Source organism: Pygocentrus nattereri, chromosome 17 (genome assembly GCF_015220715.1).
Source record: "Pygocentrus nattereri isolate fPygNat1 chromosome 17, fPygNat1.pri, whole genome shotgun sequence".
Taxonomy (NCBI): Eukaryota; Metazoa; Chordata; class Actinopteri; order Characiformes; family Serrasalmidae; genus Pygocentrus; species Pygocentrus nattereri.
Genome location: NC_051227.1, coordinates 29652971 through 29680622, shown reverse-complemented (window position 1 = coordinate 29680622; position 27652 = coordinate 29652971). Strand labels below are relative to the sequence as shown.

General features: G+C 37.8%; 1 protein-coding gene across 4 annotated transcripts; it reads left to right on the top strand.

The window, feature by feature from the left end:
- Positions 1–240: 240 nt before the first annotated feature.
- On the top strand, positions 241–27612 carry eml2 (EMAP like 2). 4 transcript variants are annotated; one of them, XM_017719185.2, is made up of 22 exons: positions 241–377; positions 5029–5214; positions 5520–5646; positions 8397–8501; positions 14742–14770; positions 15837–15966; positions 16200–16349; positions 17948–18017; positions 18194–18304; positions 19418–19513; positions 20049–20183; positions 20374–20473; positions 22565–22719; positions 24580–24705; positions 24804–24935; positions 25132–25199; positions 25442–25530; positions 25718–25815; positions 25932–26019; positions 26107–26202; positions 26722–26852; positions 26947–27612. In XM_017719185.2, exons 2-22 carry the CDS (start codon positions 5055–5057, stop codon positions 27070–27072), a joined length of 2322 nt encoding a protein of 773 aa, XP_017574674.1. In that variant the 5' UTR covers positions 241–377; positions 5029–5054; the 3' UTR covers positions 27073–27612. The 4 variants fall into 4 exon arrangements, with proteins under 4 accessions (XP_017574674.1, XP_017574671.1, XP_017574672.1 ...); XM_017719182.2 differs by having other exon boundaries at positions 362–498; XM_017719183.2 differs by lacking the exon at positions 241–377 and adding an exon at positions 3712–3850.
- The last annotated feature ends 40 nt before the right edge of the window (positions 27613–27652 follow it).

The window sequence follows — 27652 nt, the reverse complement described above, 5'->3', positions numbered from 1 at the left end:
TGCTGTTCAGTGAGCGCATGAGGAAAAGTGTTCTCGTATTTCATCATAGCACACAACGTTATTTTCCCCCCATCCGCATTCGGACAAATCTCCCCTAGGATTGGCGGACTGTTTACGACTACAAAGCAATAGCCAATCCGAGCCGCAGGAGCGACTCATTTCTAACCAATTATATCGCACAAAGGGCGGGGTTTGTCTGAATTCGGGTGTGAAAGAAAAAGTAATGACGCTCTCAGCACTCGGCGCTGAGGTGGTTACCATGGCAACGCCGAGCCAGGTAGCAGCCGGGAAAGGTGTCGAGGCTTTCTCCTCTACCCCTCCTCAGATGTTGGGAAAGTGACAGTCGTCTCGGAACCAAGACATTCAGTATTTGTGAGGTAGGGACTTTGTCGACATTTTGTCGTTTTTTTTTTTTTTAGAAGAGAAAGATGTCGGAAAGAATAGCGTCGTGTGGCAACCTGTGTGATACGAGCTCCCTCCTGCTCCGCTATTACAACGGTAAGTCTGGCTGAAGGTGCAGTGGCCTGGCTTTGTTAGCAGTAAATAAACGTTAGCTGATGAGTATGAAGCCTAATATAACATGATACAATTTTTTTAATGTTAGTATAATACACAACGAAGCCACACTTTAATATTTTATTGCCAAACGCAACAGTAGACGTTGTTCTGTTCTATAGCTAACACACCTAGCTAGCTAATTTGTTTATATTACGGCTATGTTTGCATAGGCTGAATGTAAGTGGCGTCATCCCACGAAACATAATTCCATGTTATCGAGCTTCTGTGTGATGAGCTGCTGATAAGCAGTGGGCTAAAAAACGAAAGTCTTATTTGCTGTTCCAACCAAAGTGATGTGATTCTTGGAAGTCACTGTCTGTGTTTTTGGCGAGTAGAACCGTCACTGTGAGATAAAATGGTGAGGTAATTACCAGATGGTGACTTGGCTTGTAGTATGTATATGGCGTAGGCCTTGGAGCTGTCGCTTCCCCCTAGCGTGGTTGGTATACATAGTACTTGCGTGTAGTAAAGGAATGGTTCACCGAAAATTAGAATTGGCACAAACATTCCTCACCCCAAAAGTGGTCAGTCGTCCTAGACATGTTTGGTGCCTGAGTCTTACTTCTTTAGTTTCGCCCCGGGGCTGCGAGGCTAATAGACTAGAAGTCTGTGTCACAAAGAACAACTTTGTTTGATATAGACTTCTATTATTAATTGGTCAGTTGACAGTGTTTGGGGTAAATGGTGGTTAATGGTGAAAACGCTATTTTCTGTGAACCAGGGCTGCTTAAGACAGTACCACTATAAACACTATAAATATTATTCCTGTTATACCTTTACTGACATTATTTTTAAATGATAAAAAATAATCAACTTTAGCCTGCATAGGCCAACATTGAAATAAAGACATATTAAGTAGCACTAGACTAGATCTTTTACTACTAGATTCAACACTGCTGTATGCGAGACAGAGAGAATGATGTAGAAGCATGTAGAATGTAACCCTGAAATATTTTGACAGATATTGTTGCCATACTCTAACCTTCGCAAGTCCACAAATCTGTCCACAAGTCTGTGGAGGCAACAATTATTTGAATTATTTTGGTATTTGTTAGTTTTTGTAAGGCAGCATTTATATACATTTGTCCAAATTTAGGTTTTTGCAGTATGTGGGATGACACGCAGTTTGCAACCAAAAATATCTCAACTGAGCTCTGTTACAGAACATGGCTTTATTACATGGCTTCATGGCTTTTGTTGCCATGTCTAGGCATCAGTCTGGCCAAAAGTGTAACCCCCCAGTAAATTTGGTTCATTTTAGCTCATTTTTAATCTTGAGAAATGTAGAAAAGACAAATTGCAAGTATACTGCAAACATGAACAGACTGGCTGTGGGTTTCTGTTAAACTCTTTGACGATTTAGAGCCGTGTTGCAGTATTGGGTCACTGTGACAGATGGTTTGGTTGAATGACAGATGGATGGTTGGATTTAACAGCATAACATGAAACTAATGTGATGCAAGTGTGTAAGTGCTGCACTGCGTCTGGCAGTTTTGTACTTATTAGCAAGGCATATGTTAAAAAAATACATACTATTCATTTCTCACAGATTTTTTCATAGGATTTTACTGAAGTACAGTACTGTGCAAAGATTAGAGCCCACCCTTCATTTATTTCATTTCCAGTCCAAATGGCTATTAGCTGTTATTCAGCTTTTGGTGTGAGGGAAAACATATTTAACAGTATTATTACAGACGCCTAAACAACTAAACGTAATATCTAATTTTTCAGTATTTTGCGTGTTCACATGTTGCTTTTATTACAGCTTTCATTGTTTTCAGAAGACTTGCTTTCAGTTTTTCAAAGAAATCTGCAGGGATATTTTTCCACACCTCAAAAGTTCAGTCGTAGAAGTTGATTGTATTTTTTGCTTCTCACGAGCCAAATATCTCAAACACACTCGGTGATGTTGAGGTCTGGACTCTGAGAACATCAGCAACCTCATTGTTTGATTTCTTTCTTCTATTTTCTTTTCTTGACAGCTACACATCCTTTCACACACATAGCACTGAGTTGTCTTCTCACAGTGGAAGACTGGACAGAGACACTTGTGGATTTTTCAGAGCACAGTTTAATAGTCTACCAGATCTTGCACAGTTTAGAAGGTTGTTAGGAGATTGTTAGGCAGTGTCTTTTAATTATTTTTTTAACAGTTTTGGAAATTCATGTTTTATTGTTTTATAAAATTGAAAGACATTACTGAAAATATGGTGTCCATGTGCTGCTGCACATCTCCCTATAAAGCCTAAATAGAAATTTAAAGTCAGATCAGATTTCACCAAAGATTTTTGGACCACATCATATGCCTTTACGTGTTAGCATCACTCATGCTAGATGTTTATTTCTCAATGCAAATTTAACATTATACTGTTAAAGATATGATGACGATAGTACCTGATCTAACTTTCTGTCCAGGAGCTAATATGATAGTACCAAGCTAATGCATTAGCCACAAGCTAACAAGTTAGTCACAGTGCAACAGTACACTACAATATGTTACAAAATATTATATTGTTACATTCCTCATAACTGCATAAGGTGTATAATAACAAGCAGCTGATTGCATATCAGCCTATAATACCATTACATTGTTTTACTTACTTCATCTTTTGCCAATTTTTAAAAATTTGTTCCTCTTGTGTAAATAATTTATTACTTTCATACACTTAATTTAAAAAAACACTGTACTTGTAGTTTTTCATAGCCTTTTTAAGTAGGTGACCTTACTGTTTTATGCTACTAGTACATTTTGTCATAGAAACCTCAGAAAAAATACACATCATGATTCATATTCTGCATCATGTAAATGTCTTCATAATCCTTCTTTACAATGAAATGGAAAAAAACCCATCCTCTAGTATCAATAAATGGAGCTTGGCGGTTCTTCGGCAGGATGCTGTATGGATGTGGACTGCTGATCAGTGCACTTCCTGGTAGTGCCTGGCCACTGCATCAGGCAGGTTTGGATTCTAGCCAAGCCTCTCTGTCTTGGCCAGCGGCAGTGATATAGCCCTGCTGCACGGCGGACGGCTGCAAAGAGTAGCGTCCTGTTACACCCTGCACTCCCCTTTGCAGACGGCACAGACAGGATTGGGGGGAGGGGGAGGGGGCAGGAGTGAAAGGAGTGGACGGAGGTCCAGGCACAGAATCAAGAATCAACCAAGCAGAAGGAGTAAGGGAAGGGAGAAGCTGCTGCTGGGCACCCCCACAAAGCCCCTGGGGAGAAAGCTGGAGCGGAGTAGAGCCCACCGGCTGTCACATTGACTGACTGACTGACAGACTGAAATGGCAGGTAGGAGGAGAAAGCAAAGTGGATTGGAGTTGCCTCTCAATGAATATTTCAGCAAGCTCGCTCACCGCTAGCCTCCAGTTTCCTCTCGACCTCTTTCATCCTCCTGCATCACCATTTCCTCTTCACTGACCCACCCCTCCCCTCCCTTCTCTCACCTTGTATCCCATCTTCCACTTTTATTCTTTCAGTTGCCATGCTTGCCACCTGCTGAAGCTGGTTTACAGTTGTGATCTTCATGAGATAGCAGGTGCAGACACTGAAGAGAGGTTTATTATATATGCATAGATAGATACACCGCCTGCAGCTCAGGGCATTGCCCTTGGGTGTAAATCACAAACAAGCGAGCGCTGTGTTCACTCTGTCAATAGAAAGATGTCAGTTGTTTTTTTTTGTTTGTTTGTTTTGCTTTGTTTTTGTTTGCTTTTGTTTTTTTTTCTTTTCAAAAGTGTGCCATGATATAGAAGGGAACTGTTAATTGCTGTGCTGAATAGGGGCTGTGCTTTGTTTTGTTTGGTTTTTTTTTTGAGCCAGCCTGTTGTGTTGAATGAATCAGCATTGCTGTTGTTTCTGATTCACCATTGTTGCAAACTAGTGTTGGCTTCCAGTAGGCCTCTGATAAAGTGAATGTTTTTAGCCCATTACAATCCCTTTATTTATTGTATCATTTGCACCATTTATCACTAATGTATTTGATTTATATAGCACATTTCAAGCATTTAAAATGTAGCCCTGCGGAAAAAACAACAGGGAAAATAAAGAAAAGGTAGTAAAAACAAGTATGTAAAAAAGTACTAAATGCTGAAGTAACACACACATTTTTACTTGTAGTCAGTGTCAGAGAGACTGATGAATGTTTATTGGTATTGTTTTCTGGATCTGTGGTCCATATGTAGAAGTGAAAAAGTGATTCTTTTTTGCATAAACAAGACATTTACCATGTTGCCATTTGATTTGTCTCATATTTAAGCATTCAATCTCCAAATAATCTCCACAGTTGTTTACAAATCCTGACCTAGATTGTCTCACACACACACACACACACACACACACACACACACACATACACTCAACAGAAGTTTCCTCCACTTTTGTTCAACACAGGTTGTTTTTTGGTTAAATGAAATTGCTTCTCTCTCTCTCTCTGTATATCTCTCTCTCTCTCTCTCCCTCTCTCTCAGATGATAACCTGTCTGCGGGCAGTGGGATGGAGATGGATGACCGACTCTCTCATCTGGAGCAGAGGGTCCAGCTGCAGGAGGATGAGATCCAGCTGCTAAAAGCTGCTCTAGCAGATGCATTGCGCAGACTGGGCTGCTGTGAGGAGCTCACACAGACCCACAGCAGGAAAGGTGCACCCACCAAAGGTTAGAGCCTTATCACCACAACTTTACTCTCTGTCATCTCAACTGAGCTTTAGGTGTGGCAAAGTCCAGTCTGTTGCCAGTGCACACTGACAGCAATAATCATGTATCTTACACCAGATATTGACAGTCATTTTTATGAAGCTCAGTAACAGCAAGTTTTTGTCTATACTTTTCTTTTTGGCATGTTTAAGGACTGCTTTTTATCTTGTTATCTCTAACTGTTAAATGCAAAACGGAAAAAGACAAATTAGCATAGATGTGCTTCATTTGTTTAACTCACCTGAGTTTCCCTGTTCCGCTTTTAGTTCGTCAGATTCTGCAAGCTCTACCTTCCAAGCCTTTAACCAATGGCTATGTCCAACAGAAAAGGTTGGGGGGCTACCCATCATCACCCTCCTCTCCTAAAAAGGAAGTGATAATGTCCATCAAGAGGTAAGGATTCTGTTATAATGGCCTGAAATAAAAATAATTTGCAGTATAGTGTTTCATTTTGTGCCATTACTTGCAAAATGTGCATACAACAATTATGCCATGGTGTTGTTAACATTTTTGCATGTTGCCCTCTTATTTACAAAGTAATCTAGAAGAGATTATTTGTTTATAAATATTTTTATATTTTATATTCTATTTTTATGTTTTATTAAAACAAATGTTTGAATGTTTAATTTTGTCACTACCATTCATAAAACTACTAAAACCTTCAAGATGTTTCATTAGTGACTGTTTAAGCTAATTTTCAGAATCAACAGAATTCGAAAATACTAGGCAGTACATGACTAGCAAAAACACCTTTGAACAGTTTACATGCATAAAATAATCATGTTTTTATTAAAACACAAAAAAAGTTCTGTTTAGCTGCATAAAATATGTATTTCGATAGTGACAATTCAATTCAATTCAATTCAAGTTTATTTATATAGCGCTTTTTACAACAAGGTTGTCACAAAGCAGCTTTACAGAAAAACAGGTCCACGCCTCTTATGAGCATCACCACAGTGAAGCCAATTTTGTGGTGACTACAGTGGTAAGGAAAAACTCCCTTTAAGAGGAAGAAACCTTAGAAGGGACCAAGGCTCAGTCCGAGGAACCCAACCCCCGTGGGTCGACCCGCACAGAAGAAACAGAACAGAAACAAGAACAACAGTACAAAGAGAGTGCAAGAAGATGGCTGGAACGCTGGAACCACGAATGGGGCACCTCCAGACAGGCCAACGGGGCATCTCGACACATGTGAGAGAGATAGAGAGAGAGAACGGAGTGGGAGGGAAGAAAAAGAGGTTAGAATGGTTTTATACTTTGCTGAAGAGCGGGGCACGCCTGTGAAAAAGCACAGGGACCCTGGATGGACACCTCCAGACAGCAGCTCAGGACATGAGGGGAAAAAGAGAAAGATAATGATTAGAACAGGGTTTGTGTTTGGTGTGTGAGCTGTAAGAGAAATCGTTAAAGGGAGACCAACAGTACAGACTAAGTTTGTGTGCACTGGACAATAGTAGAATAGCTGCAGGCTACAGCTAGAGAGAACCGCTATGATAAATTTATCTAAAAGCTTGTTCAAAAAGAAATGTTTTGAGTCTGGATTTAAAGACTGAGAGTGTGTCTGAGTCCCGTATATTAATAGGGAGATTATTCCAAAGTTGCGGAGCTTTATAAGAGAAAGCTTTACCTAATGCGTTGTTTATTTCAATTCTTAAGGTGTCACACTGATTTTCTGATTTGAGGACACATTAACTTCAAAACAAGGAGATCTAACTGCTCACCATGTGGCCATGAGGGACAGTGATGTCGCAGGTGTGTGTCTAAAATAAGGCTCCGTCTATAGACTAAAACAAATCTAAATCTTAAAAAAACTACTTTAACTGAATAAAAAAAAAACTTAAAAAGCATTGGAAAAATTTACAAAAAAGTATTATTTCACAGGTTTAATGAGACAGACATTTATCAATGGAAAGTACCCAATATTCTATATATTTAGCGTAATACAGAATAGAATAGTTAAATTGCATGGTTTGTTGATTTCTAAGTAAAAATAAGTTAAGACATACTCTACAGAGAACACCCTTCTGCAAATTTTAATTCACTGTTTATTTGTTGAATTTAATACATTGGAAAAAAAACAATAAAACGCAACTTCTGCCTGTATAAATGTACAGACACACATTTTAGAAAATCAGCAAAATATGTAATTTGACCAATTATCCATCCATTTTCTAAGCCGCTTCTCCGTCAGGGTCGCGGGGGGATGCTGGAGCCTATCCCAGCAGTCTTCGGGCGAAAGGCAGGATACACCCTGGACAGGTCGCCAGTCCATCGCAGGGCAGACAGACAGACACAGACAGTCACTCACACACTCACACCTAGGGGCAACTTAGCACATCCAATTGGCCTGACTGCATGTCTTTGGACTGTGGGAGGAAACCGGAGAACCCGGAGGAAACCCACGCAGACACGGGGAGAACATACAAACTCCACACAGAGAGGACCCTGGCCGCCCGGCCGGGGAATCGAACCCAGGCCCTCCTCGCTGTGAGGCAACAGCACTACCCACCACGCCACCGTGCCGCCCTTGACCAATTATTTTTATTATTATTATTATTATTATTATTATTATTATTATTATTATTATTATTATTATTGTTGTTGTTGTTATTATTATTATTATTATTATTATTATTATTATTATTATTATTATTATTATTATTATTATTATTATTATTATTATATTGTACAAAAATAATTGGTGGTGATGCTGTACTACATTACTACTGTGTTCCTCCTTATGGCCGTAGGATGGCAGTACCGAGTAATAAAAGCTGTGAATGTGCCAGATCTGCCTTTAGGCCTACTGAGAGCTGTTGAACCTGCTGGATCTGTGGTTTTCTATTCAAATAAAAGCACTAGTGTCCCCTTTCATTTAAAATGAAAACATACATTTATGCAGCAAATTATTTACAAACCAATAAGATGTTTCCAACTTTTATAAACTAAAATTTCTATGACAGCTTAATGAGTTGTAACATGCTGCAGCCTGAGACTACAATGTGTTTAACCCATGCTCCCCATGTTTTTTCTGTCAGTGTTTCTGTCTTTCATATGCTTAACTAATGCTCTTACAACTTAATTTAAATTATATATGTGCTCTTTCTCATGTCATGCCTCTGTTCTCTCCGCTCATCTGTCAGGAAAAGTATGTCCACAGAGCGTCTATCCACAGCCAGAAGAGAGATGGCAGACTCGTGCAGCAGAACCACCTCAACCAGCAGCTCTACCTGTGGGAAAAGAGACAGGTAATCACATACTCAGCCCACACTTCACTTCCTATAACACATGATTATGTTTCTCTTTTTGTTACTTATGGCTGCTATCATGAATGTGACATGTGTAGTGGTTGGATAGTGTAGTGGGTAACACCTCTACCGTCTACGCTCTAGACGGGTGTTCAGTCCCCGGCTTGGACAAGCACCCTACACCATACCAATAAGAGTCCTTGGTCAAGACTCCTAACACTCCCTTCGCCTACCTGTGTAAAATGATCAGATTGTAAGTCGCTCTGGATAAGAGCGTCAGCCAAATGCCAGTAATGTAATGAATGTGACAGAATGTATGCAACATTCAGTTCACTTCAGTTGATTGAATCCACAACTTTAAAGGGGAATTCTATTGATTTTTGTTTTTATTTGAGCATAATTACACTGTTTAGATGTTACATGAAATGAATATGCAGCCTGGTCCCTGAGACATTCTTTTCTGATAGCTCTAAGGTAAAGTTTTAGTCTAAAATATTTTTTACAATACACACATGTGCATAAAGAAAACTTATTTTTTCAGATTTAGCACTATTTTACCCTAATTAGCATTACATATACAAACCCTGACAACATTACAGCTTCATGATCAGTTAAGATCAGACCAGTGCAAATTTTATGATAATTATGAGATAAAGTTTTGGCTTAAAATATATTTTAACACCTCCGGGCAGGGATGTACATGCCAGGTGACAAAACAGTCCCCAGAGAACAAAACATTCACCAAATCTGTGGGATTCCACTTCAACATTAATATTGGGCACTGGCTGCACTAAAGGGGTACTGGGGGATGCTGCAGCTTACCCTGGAATAAATGTTCCCCACAGAAATTTAAGGCAAATGTATCTATTGTTTGCAATCTCACAACTAAAAAAAAAACTAAACTAAAATGGATTTGATGAACAAGTGAACAATATTCTTGCTCTTTGATCTCAACATTATAGAAAGTACGCAGAAGAAGACAAAACAGGTGAAAGTCAAGTGTGGATAAACCAGTGATTTGTGGGCAGTGTTAACATTTTTGGTTTGATTTTCTGTGCTTGATTGTGTAATCTAACATGTTCTTTTCAAGAATGGAAATAGACAAACATAATACTAATATCTATCCTTGCCTAATATAAACAAGAGTGTTAGGGAGGGTTTATCTGAGACCTCACTTCTCTGAAAGTTTTACCCCTCACAAAAGAGACATAGTATTGTGATGACAAGAGTGCATACTCAGTTTTCCTATTTGCTGAACCGCACTGCTGACTCAAATGCAGTATGTTACTGCTTGTACAAGTCAAGACAGATAAAAGTATACCCTGCACCACTGTCTCTTCACATGAACCCAGAGCTGAAGTGAGACGTAGCTGTCCAGCATGTCATTAAATTTGCTTTATGTCCTTCTCACTGGCTGGTTCAGTCCAACTCTGATACACAGATGATGCCATATGCCTCAGAAAAACATGCAGTTAGAAATAAAATACAACGGTAGTACTCTATATGGACAAAGTGTTGGGACACCTACACATTATACCCAGAGCAGCCTTTATGACATCCCATTCTAAATCCATATGAAATAATATGGAACTTCTTCTGGGAAGCTTTCTACAAGATTTTGGAGTGTCCGTGGGAGGTTTTGCCCATTCATCCAGAAGAGCATTTATGAGGTCAGACAGTAATTTGTGAGGTCTCGCAATCTCTGTTGTAGTTCAATCTAAAGGTGTTCGATGGGGTTGAGGCCAAGGCTCTGTGTGGGCCAGTCAAATTCTTCCAAACCCAACCAGCCATGCCTTTATGGACATTGATTTTTTTTGCACTGGGGCACAGTCATGCTGGAACAGAAAACTGTTGCAAGCCTACAATTCTCCAAAATGTCTTTGTATGCTGAAGCACCCTGGAACTACAAGACCTAGACCCACCCCTGAAAAACAACCCCATAGCATTATCCCTCCTCTACCAAACTTTACAGTTGGCACAATGCAGTCAGGCAGGTGTGATGAAAAAAGGAACTTGCTGTGATGAAAAAAAAAGTGAGGACAAATTTTATTTTAAACAGCTTAAATAATAACAACAATTATTGGTTAATTCTCTTATACAGTTACAACAGTGTATTATCTTGGGCATTAATAAGCCATTAGGCTGTAGTAGTTTCCACTGTTTGTGGCATACTGTGTGAGGAAAATTCTTAGTAGTTTCTGTACAGCTTAAGTGTCCAGATCTTCAAATGAGTTGTAACATTATGGCACACTACTTTATAGTTTCCTCACATCTGTCTATAGCTGAATTCCAGAGCACCACTTTGTTTTCTTTAAAATGAGAAGCACATAGATGTGGCTTAGGAATTTACTGACTTGCAGTCGTTTAGCAGTCTGAAGCATTTACACAAGGGAACCGTTAGCAAGCAAATCACTGCTATTTAGTATTCATTTAAAGAGAAGAACCAGCCAAGAACCCATACCAGCAGTTCCAGAGCACCAGAGCACTCACATTTCAAAACAAGAGGTGGAATAAGTGAGTAATAAAAAATGCTAAACTAAAATTGTCTGATTTCTTTAGATATCACCGACCTAGTGTATTGTGTCTGTTCCAAGCAATCAAAGGATAATAATATATATTGTGCATCATAAAAATGTCTTCAAGGATCATAACATATATCATGATATATTTTAAATGTTCCACCCCTAAACAGCTGTACAGAGTATGTTTGTATACAGTGAAAAGACATATAGATAGATATAGATATTGCAGAAGCACTCAGACCTCAGTGGTACTTAGTCTTATTATAAGTCTAAATACTTAGTCTTATTACTAGTTTGAACTCTAGTGCCCCTGAACATTATATGTATATATATATATATATATATAGTTTTTCTGTCCAAAGGATACAACTGTTTTCATGTGTGTAAGTCTTCAGCAGTTGTTCCTGTTGTATCATATTCACTCTAAGGTGGAGAATAAAAGTTGGAGCGGTTTGTTGTTTGGTAACAGAAAACCTTGTATGAAGATCAGGTTTCACAAACCACCTCCACCTTTTACCAGCTAGTCACAGAAAGAGTTAACTACTACATCAGACAGATATTATCACTGAACAGCTGCAGATTGTTTGAACAGCATCTACTATAATTCAGGTATATGATGCACTGAGATAAAGCATTGAATAACACATGGAATCTGTGTGCAGAGGCTTGGCCAGCACCAGTGGCAAGCTCATCATGTTACTGCACAGAAACATAGGTGGGTGTGTTCACTTAGAAAGGGGCAGTCATGCAGGGTGAGGAAGTGTGTTTCCATTGGCTGAATAGAGTCACACTCGTACAGGGCTTAAGTTCTCTCAAACAAGGAACTTCTCTGTTGCCTGTCGGTCTCTGTTTGCAAAGTCCAGCGAGCACCGTTCATAACATAAAAGGAAAAAGCACCATGAAGAAATCGCCCAGGTAAACTCTTCCTGTTTTGATTCTGATTCTGATCTCAGTATTTCAGGTTCTGTTTGCTCTCAAATGAGTGCCTTTTGGTAGATTTTTCCAGTTTTGGTATGTGCTGTTAAATTAGGTTAAGGCTGTTGGTACATTGTTCCCAAATACATGAGGGTTACCATAGAAATGTGAGGTAGCTCTGCAAGCTCTCTAAATGTAAGACTTTAAGACTTTTGTGAACAAACAACAAATGGTATACCTCACAACTATAACACTCTAAGCCCAGTCCATGCATTTTCAAAGAGAGTTAACTGTTTAATTTATCATTTTGTGCCGATGGGATTTAGGAAATGAAAACTGATATAGAATGATTTGCCTCTTTTAAAGCTACTGTGAGGATTTGTAAAGCCATTTTTGCTTACTTTAAGTATATGTTGCTACATGTTATCATAAATTTTCAGTAACAGAGTCCTCATTTTTTGATCCAATTACCATACCTTATTCTGAGCAAAAGTAATGTACATTTGACTCCATTTTATAAGCAAATCATATAATAGACAAATAATTTACAGAATTTAAATGTAGATGTTTCCTGTGTTTGTTTATGCATTCAAAACTTCTACCATCAGTACTTTAGAAAATTCAGTCCTTCCCTTTCCTCATTGTGGTTCTGAAGACCCTTCTTGTGGTTGAGATGTCACTTGGCTGCTTTGACTTTTTTCATTCACAGCCTTAAATAATTATGCATGAATTATACAAAGAAGTGCATGTTACCATCTGGTTTTGTTTTCTTGCTTAAAGTAATGACAGACAGATGCAGAAATCTTGTTGCATGCAATGCCCAGTGGACGCCTCAGTGGACTGCTGAATTGGCATTCTGTTCTGATTAACCATTGATTGCCCCCCACCCTCCACCCCCGCTTAGCCACATGCATTAAGCGTATTGACTCCCTACAGCAGCTTGCTGGCTGCAAATTAGATTCATTGCAAGAAGGAGTAAACCTAGTGTGAGGTTGAATTGAATCATGTTAGGTTAATTTCAGTATCCAGATATTTTCTTTTTTTTTTCAGCTAGGAGACAGATATTATTTATCAACATTTTTATTTTATCTATTAGCTTATGCTCCAATGTTATATCAGTGTTTTTTCAGTTATTCCATATAAGATGCCATATAGAACTGTATTGTCCTTTAAGCCATTACAGTAGAGTATGACACCAGATCACGGCGATATATCTGATCACTCTAAGACAGCATGCATAGTATACTGCTTACATTTCCTACTGAGATCAAGTCCATTAGAGCAGGATATTTGTGCTCTTTGTGTTGACTTTAGAAACTGTGCTAGTCACAAGGCTCACTTCCTCACTACCTCGGTTTTTTCGTCTGCTTTGAAATTTGAATGAAATTTGAGACTTCTTTGTTTTTTACAATTCATTTATATCAAAGCAAAATACTGTATTGTAAAGTATGTTTGCAGGCATACATTATACTGAATGAACTGTGGGAGGTATGCTCACTCCTTTGTGGTCCTTTCTGATTGAAGCTTTGCCTTAATTGAAGGCTTTCTATGGTTTACATAATTCCAGGCCAACTGTCCTAATTTTGGAAAGGGCTACAGTTACCCCATTGTAAGGCAGATTCTGTTTGATCACCCACAGCCTTGCTACAGGCATATCTTCCCTTACACCCATAATAAATTCATTTTCTGTTTTTCTTAAAAATAAGTTACATTTGCTAATGTATAATTTGACAGATATGACAGATATAAGTGGAAGCCTCTGAATGTGTTATGTGCAGTGTCTTTAAATTATTTTGCTGAGTGCTGACACAGCGGGTACCATCTATTTCTGCTGTGATGGAGCAGCCTGGCAATCAAACTGACATCCTTATTACTTTTTCACTGACATAGAGGGACACAGTTTGTGAGTCATTGAACTGACCTCCTAGCACATACACATGCACACAAAATAATAATAGGCTGTGACTATAGACAGGTGTCTTACTGAGGGTCTATCTTTCTTTCTGTCCATGCAAGACAGTCTTCCAAATGAATTTTGTACTATTACAATTGATTTTCCTCATAGACCAGTATATATTGATGTACATTTTGTATGTGAAAGTTATAGGCAGTTTTTCGCTAAGCTCTTTCCCTTTGTCCTGCCTTGGCATGTATTCAGCTGTTCAACACATTAGTGCTTTATGAATGGAGTTAGGCAGGCTCAGCAATAAAGGATGAGCTTGCTGAATTATTTAACCTCCTGCAAAAACACCTTTGACAAGTAAAAGATGGTCTAACTCAACTTTCCTACTCTTTACAGGTCTGCTTAATGATACTGTGATATTCTTTTGTAATATATAGTAAATATCTGAAGTGGGTAGAGTAGCATAAACCTCTGCTCAAATAAAATAAATATGTGTGTGTGTGTGTGTGTGTGTGTGTGTGTGTGTGTGTGTGTGTGTGTCTGTGTCTGTGTGTGTGTGTGTGTGTGTGTGTGTGTTTTTGAAATTTGTTCCAATCTTTTCTACACTTTTTGTGATGCTTTTTCTTGAAAATATAATGGTAGTGCAAACAGAAATGCAGTCCCGATGGAGAGCCAACAAAAAAGAAAGAAATTAAATGCATAAAAGAGCTTAATGTAAAGAGATACAGTGTAAAATGTAGCTTACTTTCCTCATAAATATACTTAAGTCTAAATAAAAGTATCATCATTTGAAAATATTCAGAAAAGTACGGTTCTGTCAAAATGTAACTAATTACTAACCACCTCTGACTATGATGTGTGATGTACATACAAATTGAAATCTTTTTTGTTTTCTTTCAGTAAATCCAAAGAGTGCACCCTCAATGTTGGTAAGTCTATGCACAGTGGGAATTTGGTTTGACCTTGAATCTGTACGCTGGTGGTTGTCAGACAAGTCCTAGCTCTCAGCTTTTTCATATATTGACACTGCTGCACCAACACCATACACAAACAACAATAGTATTCAGAAGCACTGGTGTTAAACCCATAGTACAGCCTCTCTCATCACAAAGCTAGTGAGGAGGAAAATATTCATAATATTCATAATTCATAATGCATAATATTAGTTTTTTTCAGTAAAGATAAAGCCTTATCATCTATAGCTTTATTTTTTTTTTTTACATTTTATTCTAAGAAAATGTCATGTTTTGTTTTCAGTCTTTTACTGCTAATTCAAACATCTACAAAGAATAAATTACCAGGTGCCAAAAAGGATTCTCTGCTCAGTGCCAAAAAAAGCTGTTTTTGATTCACTAAAGAACCTTTTAGTTGTTGGTACTTAAGTAAATCTTGTTACTTAATGAGATGTCAATGTGAAGCATTTAAAGTACCTCAGCATAATGCTTAGGGTAAAGGTTGTGTATAGTATAGTCCTTTAAATCTTCACACTCACATCTCATTTACTAAAATGGTTCTTCTATGGCATTGCTTAAGGAGCATTTTGTGGCATCTTTTTATTTTGTTAAGAGCAGAGGGTGTTCAGTCAGGGGAAAAAATAAACAATAGCCCTTGGTTAGAAGCAGTATACATTCTTAATTAGCCCATTACTGGGCTCCTCTCTTCCCAGAACACGATTTTATTTGATCATGGTGAAGGGTAAACCCAGGCCCAGGAGAACGGGAGGGGCTCCATGGAAATTAGGCTGGCTTGATTTGTTGACTTTATTGCAAAGGATGCAAATGAAAACCATTATGGTTTGACATAATGCCCTGAATGAGAATGGCTTGTAGGGTAATGGACTATTATTACCCTGAGAATTAGACTTTGTTTTTCTAGTTTATAAAATATTTTTGTTGAATGTGAATATTCAGTTAGATATATGAGGTCTGGCATTTTGACTTGAATGTCACTGAGGAAAACAAAAGTTATCCAAAGCAATTTATGTTTGCTAAACAGAGGATGGCTATGTGAGGATGTTTCTACGTGGCCGTCCAGTCACCATGCATGTTCCAGACCAGCGGAGAGACAGCTACAGCCTTGACCACAAGGTGGCACTGCCTGAGCGCAAGCTGAAGCTTCAGTGGGTGTATCCTTGAAACATGTTGCACTATGACTCATGTTACAAAGCTATGTCCTCTATAGTGGGTATACCATGTCATTTCAAGCTGTTGCTACCTATTTTATGTGCATCCCCAACACTGCTGCAGTAGGTTTAGTAGAATCGTATGTGCAAGCAGATTTAATGTTTTAAGTATCTTATGTTTCACACTTTATTTCTACCAACATTTTGGCCCTATTTACTTTAACTCAGTCTGTCAGGTATGGCTACAGGGGTCGAGACTGCCGCTCTAACCTCTACCTGCTACCCACTGGAGAGATTGTCTACTTCAATGCCTCTGTGGTGGTGCTGTATAATGTGGAGGAGCAGCAGCAGAGACACTACCTGGGCCACAATGATGATGTCAAGTGGTAAACATCTGTGTTTTGTAGTGGGACTTGTCAGGGTAACTAAAATGCAGACAAACCAAATAACAAAGAATGAGGGTGCACACCATTTAGCACTGTGCAAAATCCATTCTTAAATCTTCACATGGTTATCTCAAGCCATATTGAATTATAGTAGTATGCAAAGATTTATACAGCCCAGGCCTTATTACATGTTTTGTTGATTTTCTAAGGAAACTTTCAAACTTAAATATGGTGTTTTTCTGCCATGTGGTACACAATTCATATATATTTGCTGAGTTTAACACGTTGGAAAAAATTTCAACATAAATATAAATTGTGCCGTAATTTTGCACCTGCCAATAATTATGTTGTGTGAGAGGATGTTATTTTATAGGATGTAAAAAACCAACAAAACATGTAATTTGACTGGGATGCCCAAACTTTTGCATACAACTATATAAAGTAATCTCAAACAGACATGCTTCTGTGATTTCTGACACTGTGGTCTATGAAATGGACTTTTAAAAAATGCTTTAAGGTACTTTACTAGGGTGTTCAGCTTTGCAATGTGATTTTCTTTGTTTCTTTTCTTTGTTTTTATAAATAACATACAGTGTCAAAACTACATAAGCAAGTCTAATTGAAGATACTTAACCACTTTATGAGGTTTGAGGCAATTGTGTTGAACTAGGTATGCAGTTTGCATGATCATAATTTCTAGGGTATAGGTTTCCATTACTGTGTATCTACATTAGCCTCAAAGTTCCTGTGCAAAAGTAAAGAAGAAAACCTCTGATACTTATTGGTCACGTTTGGTAGATGGAAAACTGTCAGTTTGATTTATTGATTTATTTATTAAGAAATATTGCTTTAAGTCATAGATCATGGATTTTCTTCTGTACCCTATGTAAATTAAGCTTGCCATTATCACTGATTCAAGGCGTACAAGTGCTCTACTTTTATCACAGCACTTGATCATCTAAGCTTCACTTTTTAATCCACAACTGTTATCCGTGCACAGGAATAACAGGAAGGAAGTGAAGCTGGTTTGTGACCTAATTTGCATTCACAAGAGTCAGTGCTGCTTTTTCCCCTATTACTCATGACACCATACAATAGACTCCTATCTTCTAGATAAGCCGTTTCAATATTATATTCAAATAAGCCTGCACAGAAGCTACGACTGTTTATCAAATACTTTGTCTTTTGTCTTCGACCACCTTGATAGGATTATTTAATGCAAATCTTAGGCTTGTCTTCTTATTAAAGCATGATGCACCTTATCTGGTCGTGCACTACATGTGTCTTTGAAGTCCACACTGCAACAGATGAGCTATATTTGCTTAGAAACTACTTTACTCTATTTTCTGTAGTTTACATTTTAACATCAAGTGTACAAACCTTGCAGTTTTTTTTCTAGACCTCTCTTGCTGTTTGTGGAAATTCCATTGCTAGCTTGTTTGTACATTTATTTAAAAGTTGATTAAATAACATTAAAGTCAACATGTGTTTATCTATTGCATTGGGTGACTAGACTGAAAAATGTTTGTGTGCTCTGGAATGAGAAATGAGAAAGGAATGAGAAATCTTAACAGACCACCAAAATGTTCTCTTTGTAGTTTGGCTGTGCATCCAGACATGGTCACCATAGCGACAGGACAAGTTGCTGGAACATCCAAAGATGGAAAGGTAAGGCTTGTGTTTACACTGTATTGCTTGAAGCAGTGCTTTTTGTGCTCTCAGAATTTATTTCTTTAAAAAAAACCTTGGATGTAAATCTTCGTTGTACTTAATCGCTTTTGTCCTTGATGGAGGTTGGAATGGAACTGTTTAATGCTTATTTTCTCTTGGATTCTCTCCAAAAGCTGTTGGCTCCGCATGTTCGTGTATGGGACTCTGTCAGCCTGAACACACTGCATGTGATTGGAATGGGTGTGTTTGACCGTGCTGTCACCTGTGTGGCCTTCTCCAAATCGGTATGTTGTATTTAAAGGACTAGTTTCAGATGAATTTGCAAGTGAGTTGTTAATCTAATTGTAAATATAACTTCAATTATACACAAGAATGTATGTAAGAGGTTCACAAATAGAATAAAATTAGAAAATCCTTTAGTAATAGGCATGCAAATATCTCCACTTTCAACAATTCAGTTTTAATAAGGGTCCTTCAGGAAGCGTGCATCATGAAATAACCAAATTTTCCTTGCTTAATTTAAACTGATGTAGTATATAAACATTGATAATGTTTTAAATGTACAATTAACTCCACAATTGATTCAATCCCTAAGTGGAAATTAAGCAACAGAAACAGTTTTTAATCTCTTTATTTTTGTGAGATCTTGAAAACCAGTCCATTTACATATATACACTTATTCAGCCTATAGCACACGTTCGCCATTTCTATTCACTTTGAAGTCTAGACTGCTTTTTAAATGAGATACAAAACAAGGCAACCAGTCAGTACAGAGATCATTGAAAAGAATCTGTCTAAAATGCACAGTAACAAAAACAGCCTGTTTAATTCTGGGAGATAAAGAGAGGTTGGAAAATAATCATGGAACAATAGATCACATGAAGCAACAAAAACTTGGTGCATAAAGCCACACAAATGTCCTAAGTGGACCCCAGTAAAATAGAAAAATACAATGGAAAAATGAATTGAATACACAAATGTAACATAAACTGCACAGTAAGAGAATATAGACAAAAACAATGCAAATAAACAACAAGGCTATTTGAAAATAGCCTTGGTAATTTCTCCACAATTTGTTTTGGTTTGATTAGTTTGGTACATATGCACATGTGACTAGAAGAACTATTTACTCAGTTGTGAAATATTTGTAAAATTGTGAATATTTAATGTTTTTTAAGAGGTGAAGAGTTTATTTTGACCAAAATGTTAGGTTACTTTTGACCTCCTGAATATTAATAAAAAGGATATTGATAAATAGTTAAATTAATAAATATGTACCCGATTTTCATTTACTATAATAATAAATTCTAACATTTCTAAATTGATACCACACTTCTGTTTAGGAATGAATAAATGAATGAATGGATAAATAGTGGCATATTTCTCCACACCTCCAGAATGGTGGCACCCATCTGTGTGCAGTTGATGATGCAAATGACCACATCCTGTCTGTTTGGGACTGGCAGAAAGAGAAGCAACTTGCTGATGTTAAGGTGAGATCATCTGACTGACAACCTTTCAGTGAAAAGTGAGAGTAGAATAGAGTTGTGCACCCTCATCTGTCAAATGCATTAAACCTAAAACATTAGTGGTTAGTGGTTAGTGCTAACATGAAAGAAGAATGGGGGAAAAACACATCAACTATAAGTTGGCAGATAAAGAATATAATGAATGCAAAGTGGCTGCTGCTTTCTTGCACAGAGTGGTCTGGTCTGTGGTGAGCATGTCTTGACATACCATTTCCCCTGCATACACAAGCAGTGTTTAGCAAAAGTAGCCTTTATGCAGTGTTCATTAGAGCAGAAGTACCAGTGCATTTATGGCTCTTTGGTCCATTTAACTAGACAAACAGAATTGGATTGTAAAGTAGTTTGCTTAATGTGAAGGTACTACATATAAGAAAACAGAAGAGTGCTTCTTTACTGAGTTTGTATTAAGAGACTGCACCTTTATTAAATGGAATGTCTTATAAAATCATCTTCTGATTGAAAGTTCAGAAAATGTCTTGTGCTGTTTTTCGCCATGTAGTGCTCAAATGATTCTGTACTGGGGGCTGTCTTCCACCCCATGGAAGCCAACTTGATTGTCACCTGTGGAAAGTCTCACCTCAATTTCTGGACTATAGAAGGGAACACTCTGACCAAGCGGCAGGGACTGTTTGAGGTTTGTAGGGATCTTGGTCTTTGAAAGTGTTTTCCTTCAGGAGAAATTGACAGTGAGAATACTTATAAATGTTCAAAATCATGTTTATTTGCCAGGAACATGGATGTGTGTTGCACTCATAGTTTGTATATTATGCATTTAGAATTTTCAATTTTGTTCTGTTATTGAAACTTTTGGTTTATTTTTTCAGAAACACGAGAAACCCAAGTATGTTTTGTGTATTGCCTTTGCTGAGAATGGTGATGCAATAACAGGGGACTCCAGTGGAAACATCTACATTTGGGCTAAAGGTTGGGAATCAGTGTGTCTCTGCATGTCAAAAGAATTTCTACATATTTTTTTTTTACTTTTGTTAAAGCCATTGTACACATCTGAGAACAGCAATGCAATATACACTCTTTTAAGAGTCCATGTTATTGTCTTATCCACTGCACAAAAGCATACCACTGAAATTATGTTGTGTTTCCCCTGTTAGAGTGGTACATGAGTCATGGACACCAATTAAATAGTAACAGACAATACAGAGGGGCAATAAACAGTAAATTTACAGTACCAAGGATAATACTGAGAAAAATTTTGAACAAGAAAATACTGTGGCTAAGATTTTAAATATAAATATGCACAAAACAGTAACACACAGTTACAGCAAACAGAAACTAATACCAATGCATATGGTGGTTATGGTGTAGAAAGATGGGTTGTGAAGTCTGAGGGCTTGTGGTTGGAAACTGTTTTTTGACAGACAGTGGTTTTGACTGGCGTGCATGATTCCTGATCATACTGCACACCCTCTTTTTGCAGAATTTTTTGTAGTTGTTGGGAATGAGTGGGACGTTTTTGCTTGTATAGAGTTGTTGCCTTGCTATGCAATATTGAAATATCTTGGCGAGAAGTCAAAGTTACATAATTTTGCCCTTATACCAAGTTGATAAGCCAAGACATGTTTGGTGTCCAAAGTTTTTATATGTTCGCTGGACCTCCAAGGCTAATGTAGCTAACAAGTAATATAAAAAAACTTGTACTCCACTAAATAGCATTGTGCAACCTTCCTGTCTTAATCATCACACTCGTGACTCAATCTACATCAAGTTGTTACGTAATCTTATAGACTTGCTCATAGACTTGCATGACATACTGTTATCTATATGGACAAAATATGTTTTGACTGCTTTTTGGTTTAATTGTTTAACTTGATATTTTGTTGATCTATTCTTGTAATGCTGATTATGCTTTCTGCCATGACTCTGTACAAGCAGTGAAAGGGAAGACTGATCAGCTTGTCTCAGTAGATGTACTGTTTTGACTTATTCACTTGGGGAGGAGTGTTTGACAAATGCAAATTGCAAGATGTAAACCCTTGGGTGCTTAAAAATTTTGATTCTCTCATCTGTAAACCAGATGATGTAAGTAGGGGTGGCATGATCTATCTGATTTTTCTTCAACTTGTTTACATCGTGACAACAGTTAGGTCAAATTCTTTCCTATAAACTGACTCCTCCTTATTGGAATATCAGCAGTAGGGAACTCTCAGGGCCTTCCAGGCCTTCAGAGAATGCATAATGATTTCTGTGAAATAAAAAAAAATAATGTGTGCAAAGTTTTTTGTTTAATAGAATCATCATGCTTGTTTTTAAAACTTGCAATGCTTGATATAGTAATTAATAAGTCTTGCCTTTTAGAAGTCTTATATATGATATAGCACTGACTGTGAATACGAACCATAGTTCAACCTAGTTTCAGTCATTTGTTAGTAAAAGGAAAACAGCAGCTGCACCTCTGCGCAAAGGCTCTTTACTGAGTCATTGTAAAACATTGTATAAAATATTAATGTTAGTGCCCAAACATGTCTTTTATAAGCTTCAGATATCTGTATTTATTCTTGAACAGCTCAAAAATATTCATGTGATTTGCACATTGACACACTATTAGAATCAATGTATATAATCATAGTATTGTTTTGTTTTTTATCATTTTTGGTGGGGTTTTCACTAATTAAGGGGCTAGCTGTAATAGTCATGGTTTGCCACTGGATATCAGCCCACCAGCAACACCAATGTCAACCTCAAAGTTAATGACTTAATTGGCGTTATGCTTTGCCACAGTCTTGAGAGGGATTACGGGAGGGTTTAAGTACATGGCCCTTAAGATCCTTTGTGTTGTCTCTGTTGGATAATACATAATTAGTAAAAAAATATTTGCATGTATTTCAATACATTTTTTTGTTTTTCAAAGTGTGACCTGCTGAGCAGTCATTAAAATCTTCAGTTCATAGAAGAAAACAAGACAATTGCAAAACAAATCAGATTTTATTCTCAAATGGTATTACTGGTCACCTTATTTTAGCATGATCTGTGATTTTGATGGTGGTGTTTGATGGACAGGTGGTAACAGAATCAGCCAGGTGGTGGCAGGAGCTCATGAAGGTGGGATCTTCTCCGTGTGCGTGCTGAAGGATGGTAGGCTGGTATCTGGAGGAGGAAAAGACCGCAAGGTGGTGCTGTGGGACCATGAATACCATAAGCAGAGCGAGGTGGAGGTATGGGTGTAACACAACATTAATTTGTGTATTTTCATAACAGAGAACTTCCTTTACAGCAGACAACTGTCTACTGTGGATGATCCAGCCTTATTCTTATCAAATGACCAAATATGTTCAAGATAAATGTGAATAAAAATATGTTCCATCAGTGTATTTAGAGAGGATGTCTAAGATAAATCAAGTCTTTATTGTTTCTATCAAGTGAAAGTAAACAGCGAACATGTGTTCCAACAAATGCATTTCTCTTGTTTATGCACTTTGTTCATGCCAAAAATCTTGTGCTCTAAAGGTTTTTTTGTGGGTGCGCTTAGTGACGTCAGTTTTATGTAATTTATTTAATATAGTTTAATGAACATAGAAATTGCTTTAGTCTTAATTTCTTGGTGTTCTAAAATGTCTTCTTTTATAATTGTGCTTTATAATAAATTATTAAATCTAAATATTAATTGCTGAAGACAAAAGCTTGTAGATTCCAAGGGCTTTCTTGTCCCTTCCTAAACCAAAAGTAAAGTTTTTCACTGTCTCAAAACAATCCTAGTGTAAAAAATCTATTCGAGCCCTCCAACATATGTCATCATCCTGCCAACTACTGGACATTGTATCTAGTGCTTTGTCTATAAATGTAACAGGGGCAATTTCTCTACAAACCCTTTATAGTAATCAGAGTGTCAGGATCACCTTTGTTGTTTTATAACATAGTGTCTCTTTAAAAAGAGTGTTCAAAATTAGAGAAAACCAGATGTAGATGCGAGTGTGACTAAAATTTAGAGGATGGCAGGTTTAATTTGACATTAGTAGTCCTCCTTGTGCATTTAACCTTTGTTAATTGTATCCGTGAATGTCATTTACAACATTTAAGACCAGACATGTGATGAAACCATACTATTTCCTAAAGCAAAACTGAACACCTTTGGAAGGGCATCTTATCCTCTTCATTTGGTTCATTTTTTACAATTCGAGCAATATTTTGAGTCTTTGTGCAAACCCTACATATATTGTACAAATATTAATGCTTGAAGTAAATGTATAATTCAATGTTAGGTTATATACACTAACCGGCCACTTAATCAAAACTATCTCTTTGTTTCTGTGTTCATTGTCCATTTTATCAGCTCCACTTACCATATAGGTACACTTCATAGTTCTGCAATTACAGACTGTAGTCTGTCTGTTGCCTTGCCTACTTTATTAGTCCTCTTTTACCCTGTTCTCCATTGATCAGGACACCTACAGGACCACCGCAGAGCAGGTATTATTTGGGTGGTGGATCATTCTCAGCACTGCAATAACACTGATGTGATGGTGGCATGTTATTGTATGTTGTGCTGGTACCAGTGGATCAGACACAGCAGTGGTGCTGGAGTACAATAAATTCATACTTTAGTAACTTAAAGGGAAATTTCTTCACAAATCAGTTCTTGAGATGTATACAAAGCCATTCAGACAGGTTTGATGTGAAATGGTTTATTGTAGAGAAATTTATTGAATTTGTGTTTTTTTTACAGTGGTGACAAAAAAAATGGAAGCCAAAAGCTTATCTTAAAAGTTTCATAAAATAATGTCTCTGCCAATATTTCATACTAGTAACCTTTCATATAATAACTTTCTATGATGTAGCTTTTAGAGGCATTAAACACTTCAGACATCTGGTTCCTGTCACCACTGCTGTGAATAATTTTGATTTACACATTTCATATCAAGCCACCCTATATTACTTTATCTTATCTTAATGAATATATAATGCAGAAGTTGTGAAAAGTCAAAACAAAGTTAATTGAATGATTATAGTATTGATCCTATTACCAGTTTAATCAATGTGTAAAAAAACTGGATGTAAATTTTTCTGCTCTTGTCCAGGTTCCTGAGGCTTTTGGGCCTGTCCGCACTTTAGCAGAGGGAAAACAAGAGGAGCTGTTTGTGGGAACAACCAGAAATGCCATTCTGCAAGGCTCTTTCTCTGGTACTCTCACACCCATTGTTCAGGTATAGTTGAAATTAAAGAATGTTGTTAAACAATCTTTAAAGCATACTCATTCTGTATAAAAGCCTATTAAATGAAGTATTCTTTGTGCTCTCTGAAGGGGCACACAGATGAGCTGTGGGGACTGGATGTGCACCCCAGCATTGAACAGTTTGTGACCTATGGCCAAGACAAGCAGGTCCACCTGTGGGACACCAACTCCCACCAACCTCTGTGGAGCAAGGTCATCGAGGTTTGTACTTGTACAAAGAAATAAAATACAGGGAGCCTTAGTGGCGGTCAGAGGCCTTTCTACTACTTAGATTTTGGAGAGATATATCCCTTTGGTGAACTAGCTCCATGAGTTTACCTTCTTATGAAGTGTGTTGTCACCATAGCTGTTGCTTGCTATATTTACCAATTCATTGTTGATATTCTCTGGCCTCCAGGACCCTGGCCGTTCTGCTGGCTTCCACCCTAGCGGCACTGTGCTTGCTGTGGGCACCATGACTGGAAGGTATGACTGAACATGGGGGTTATAACATGTGGTCAAAACAAAAAGTATGATCATGAAGTACTTCTATCCCCAAAAAAAAAAAAATAGAAGCCCTTTGTTATGACCTTCCTATCAATGTCTGATTTACATTACTTTTTAGTTATTAGTATAAATGCAATTATAATTTTTTAGATTAGTTTATTCATGTAATGTTATGTGGTCATCTTACTTAATTGCTTACTTAATCTTTGTACATCCTGTAGGTGGTTGGTGCTGGACACTGACACCAGGGACCTTATTTCTATGCATACCGATGGCAATGAAATCATCTCCATCGTCAAGTACTCTCCAAGTATACAGACTTAAGAACTTGGTTTTTAGTTTGCCCATTCAATAAAATCTTCTTGCACAAAGACTTCTTCAATCAGTGCATATAAACAAAGTGATTAAAATAAGCAAATTGCCATTTTGCATCAGCACTAACAGCATGCACTGGTCAGAGTGTATTTTGTATTCAATTCCAGTACTCTTTCTCATAGATGGAGCATACCTAGCTGTGGGTTCTCATGACAACTTTGTTTACATCTATGCTGTGTCTGAGGATGGGAGAAAATACAGCCGCGTTGGCAAATGTACTGTAAGTCATTTTTAAAAATCTGCTGACCCATTGAACAAATCAAAATGGTCTCTCCAATATTATATGGCACCTTACCCACCTATTTTATACTCACTGCTGTCTGTCTGCCCATCCAGGGACATTCCAGTTTTGTCACACACTTGGACTGGTCCACCAACAGCCAGTATATTGTCACCAACTCAGGAGATTATGAGATCTTGTTCTGTGAGTCGCTTTGTCACCTTGGGGTCTTCATAACAGTTCATGGAGATTAGCTTTCATTTTCTAACCTGCATGGTCTCTGTTCAAAAGGGGAGGCCTCAAATGGGAAACATATTACGAGTGCAGACACAGTGCGCAACCTGGAGTGGGCTACTTCCACTTGTGTGCTGAGTTTTAATGTCTTTGGTGAGTCAGATTTCAGCACAGTCACTCAGCAATCAAAGTATTATAATCTAAGGGTGTAAAAATGGATCGACAAGCATGAATGTTATGTGTAGTTCTGTTCTGTACTTCGGTTTTATGTACCAAAAAGGTCATAATTCATATCTATTTTCCAGCCCTTCTTTATTCCTTAGAATTAATCAGTTCGTTTTTGTGCTATTACCTCAGTTATCTCTGTACTGATTGTCTGCCATTTATTTTGTCTTTTAAAAAGCAGTCCAGTCAAACACTTCTTATACCTTCAGTGCAAGTGGGCACAGCTAACCTGCTGTAGGCTGAAGAGATGTCTGTGTAAATTCATTACTTTTGTGACATCACAAGAACCGTTCAAATTAGCTGTTTTTTTAACAATGTTGCAGACTGCACTTTTATTTCAGTTTTTTTTTCCATGATATGGACTCATTAAATCCTGTAAAATTGCAGTTGAGCTTAAGCTAAGAGTCTTATGTTGTGAAAATATTTTTCTTTATCTCATGTTGCTAGGCATCTGGCCAGACGGTGCTGATGGCACAGACATCAATGCTGTTTGCAGGTCAAATGACCGTGGCGTACTGGCCACGGGCGATGATTTCGGCAAAGTGCACTTGTTCTCTAACCCCTGTTCTCAGCCGAGGGTGAGCTTCCTGTACTCATCTGTGCAAACACATTAACACATGTTGTAGAAATTTAATTCAGTCTGTAAAATCTGCTTTCTCCCCATGCTACCAGGCACCTAGTCATGTATATGGTGGACACAGCAGCCATGTGACCAACGTTGCCTTTCTCCATGATGATAGTCACCTCATCTCCACTGGAGGGAAGGACACCAGCATCCTTCAGTGGGCACTTGCCTAGTTATGCCTAAGCAGCCCTGCTACTTATTTGCTGTATCCTCCTGCCCAATAGAGGGCAAAACTGCTGTGCCTACCCTGCACCCATATTGTCTTGTCAGTCTGTAGTCTACTGTACCACCATTTATTATAAAGCAAATAACCTTACGTGCTGGTCTGGGACCAGTCTTTTTTTTCCCTTTTTTCTTTCCTTTTTTTAATAAGTGAAAGTGGGGAGACTGGTCCTAGATCAATACTTATTAGCAGCCCCTTGCATGAAATGTATTGTTCATCATGCTAATGCGCCACTGAGGGAACTGCACTGGGAGAGAAGAGTCATGTCCTAATTGTTTGATCTATTTAAGCCTATTTAAAGAGTTTCAACTGCTGTTTGTGTTGCGAAAGCCCGTAAGGAATTATATATTATGCAGTCACTGTGTGGATACGTGATTTAGAATGTACATGATGATGTTGTGGCACCTAGCTCTTCATAAATATCTAGTAGTGCACTTAAGCTGTGCTTTGCCTTCATTTTGTTAATAAAGTTTCTACTGTACTCACGCTATTCTGCTTTCAATGGTACATTTCTGCACTGACCTATGCTT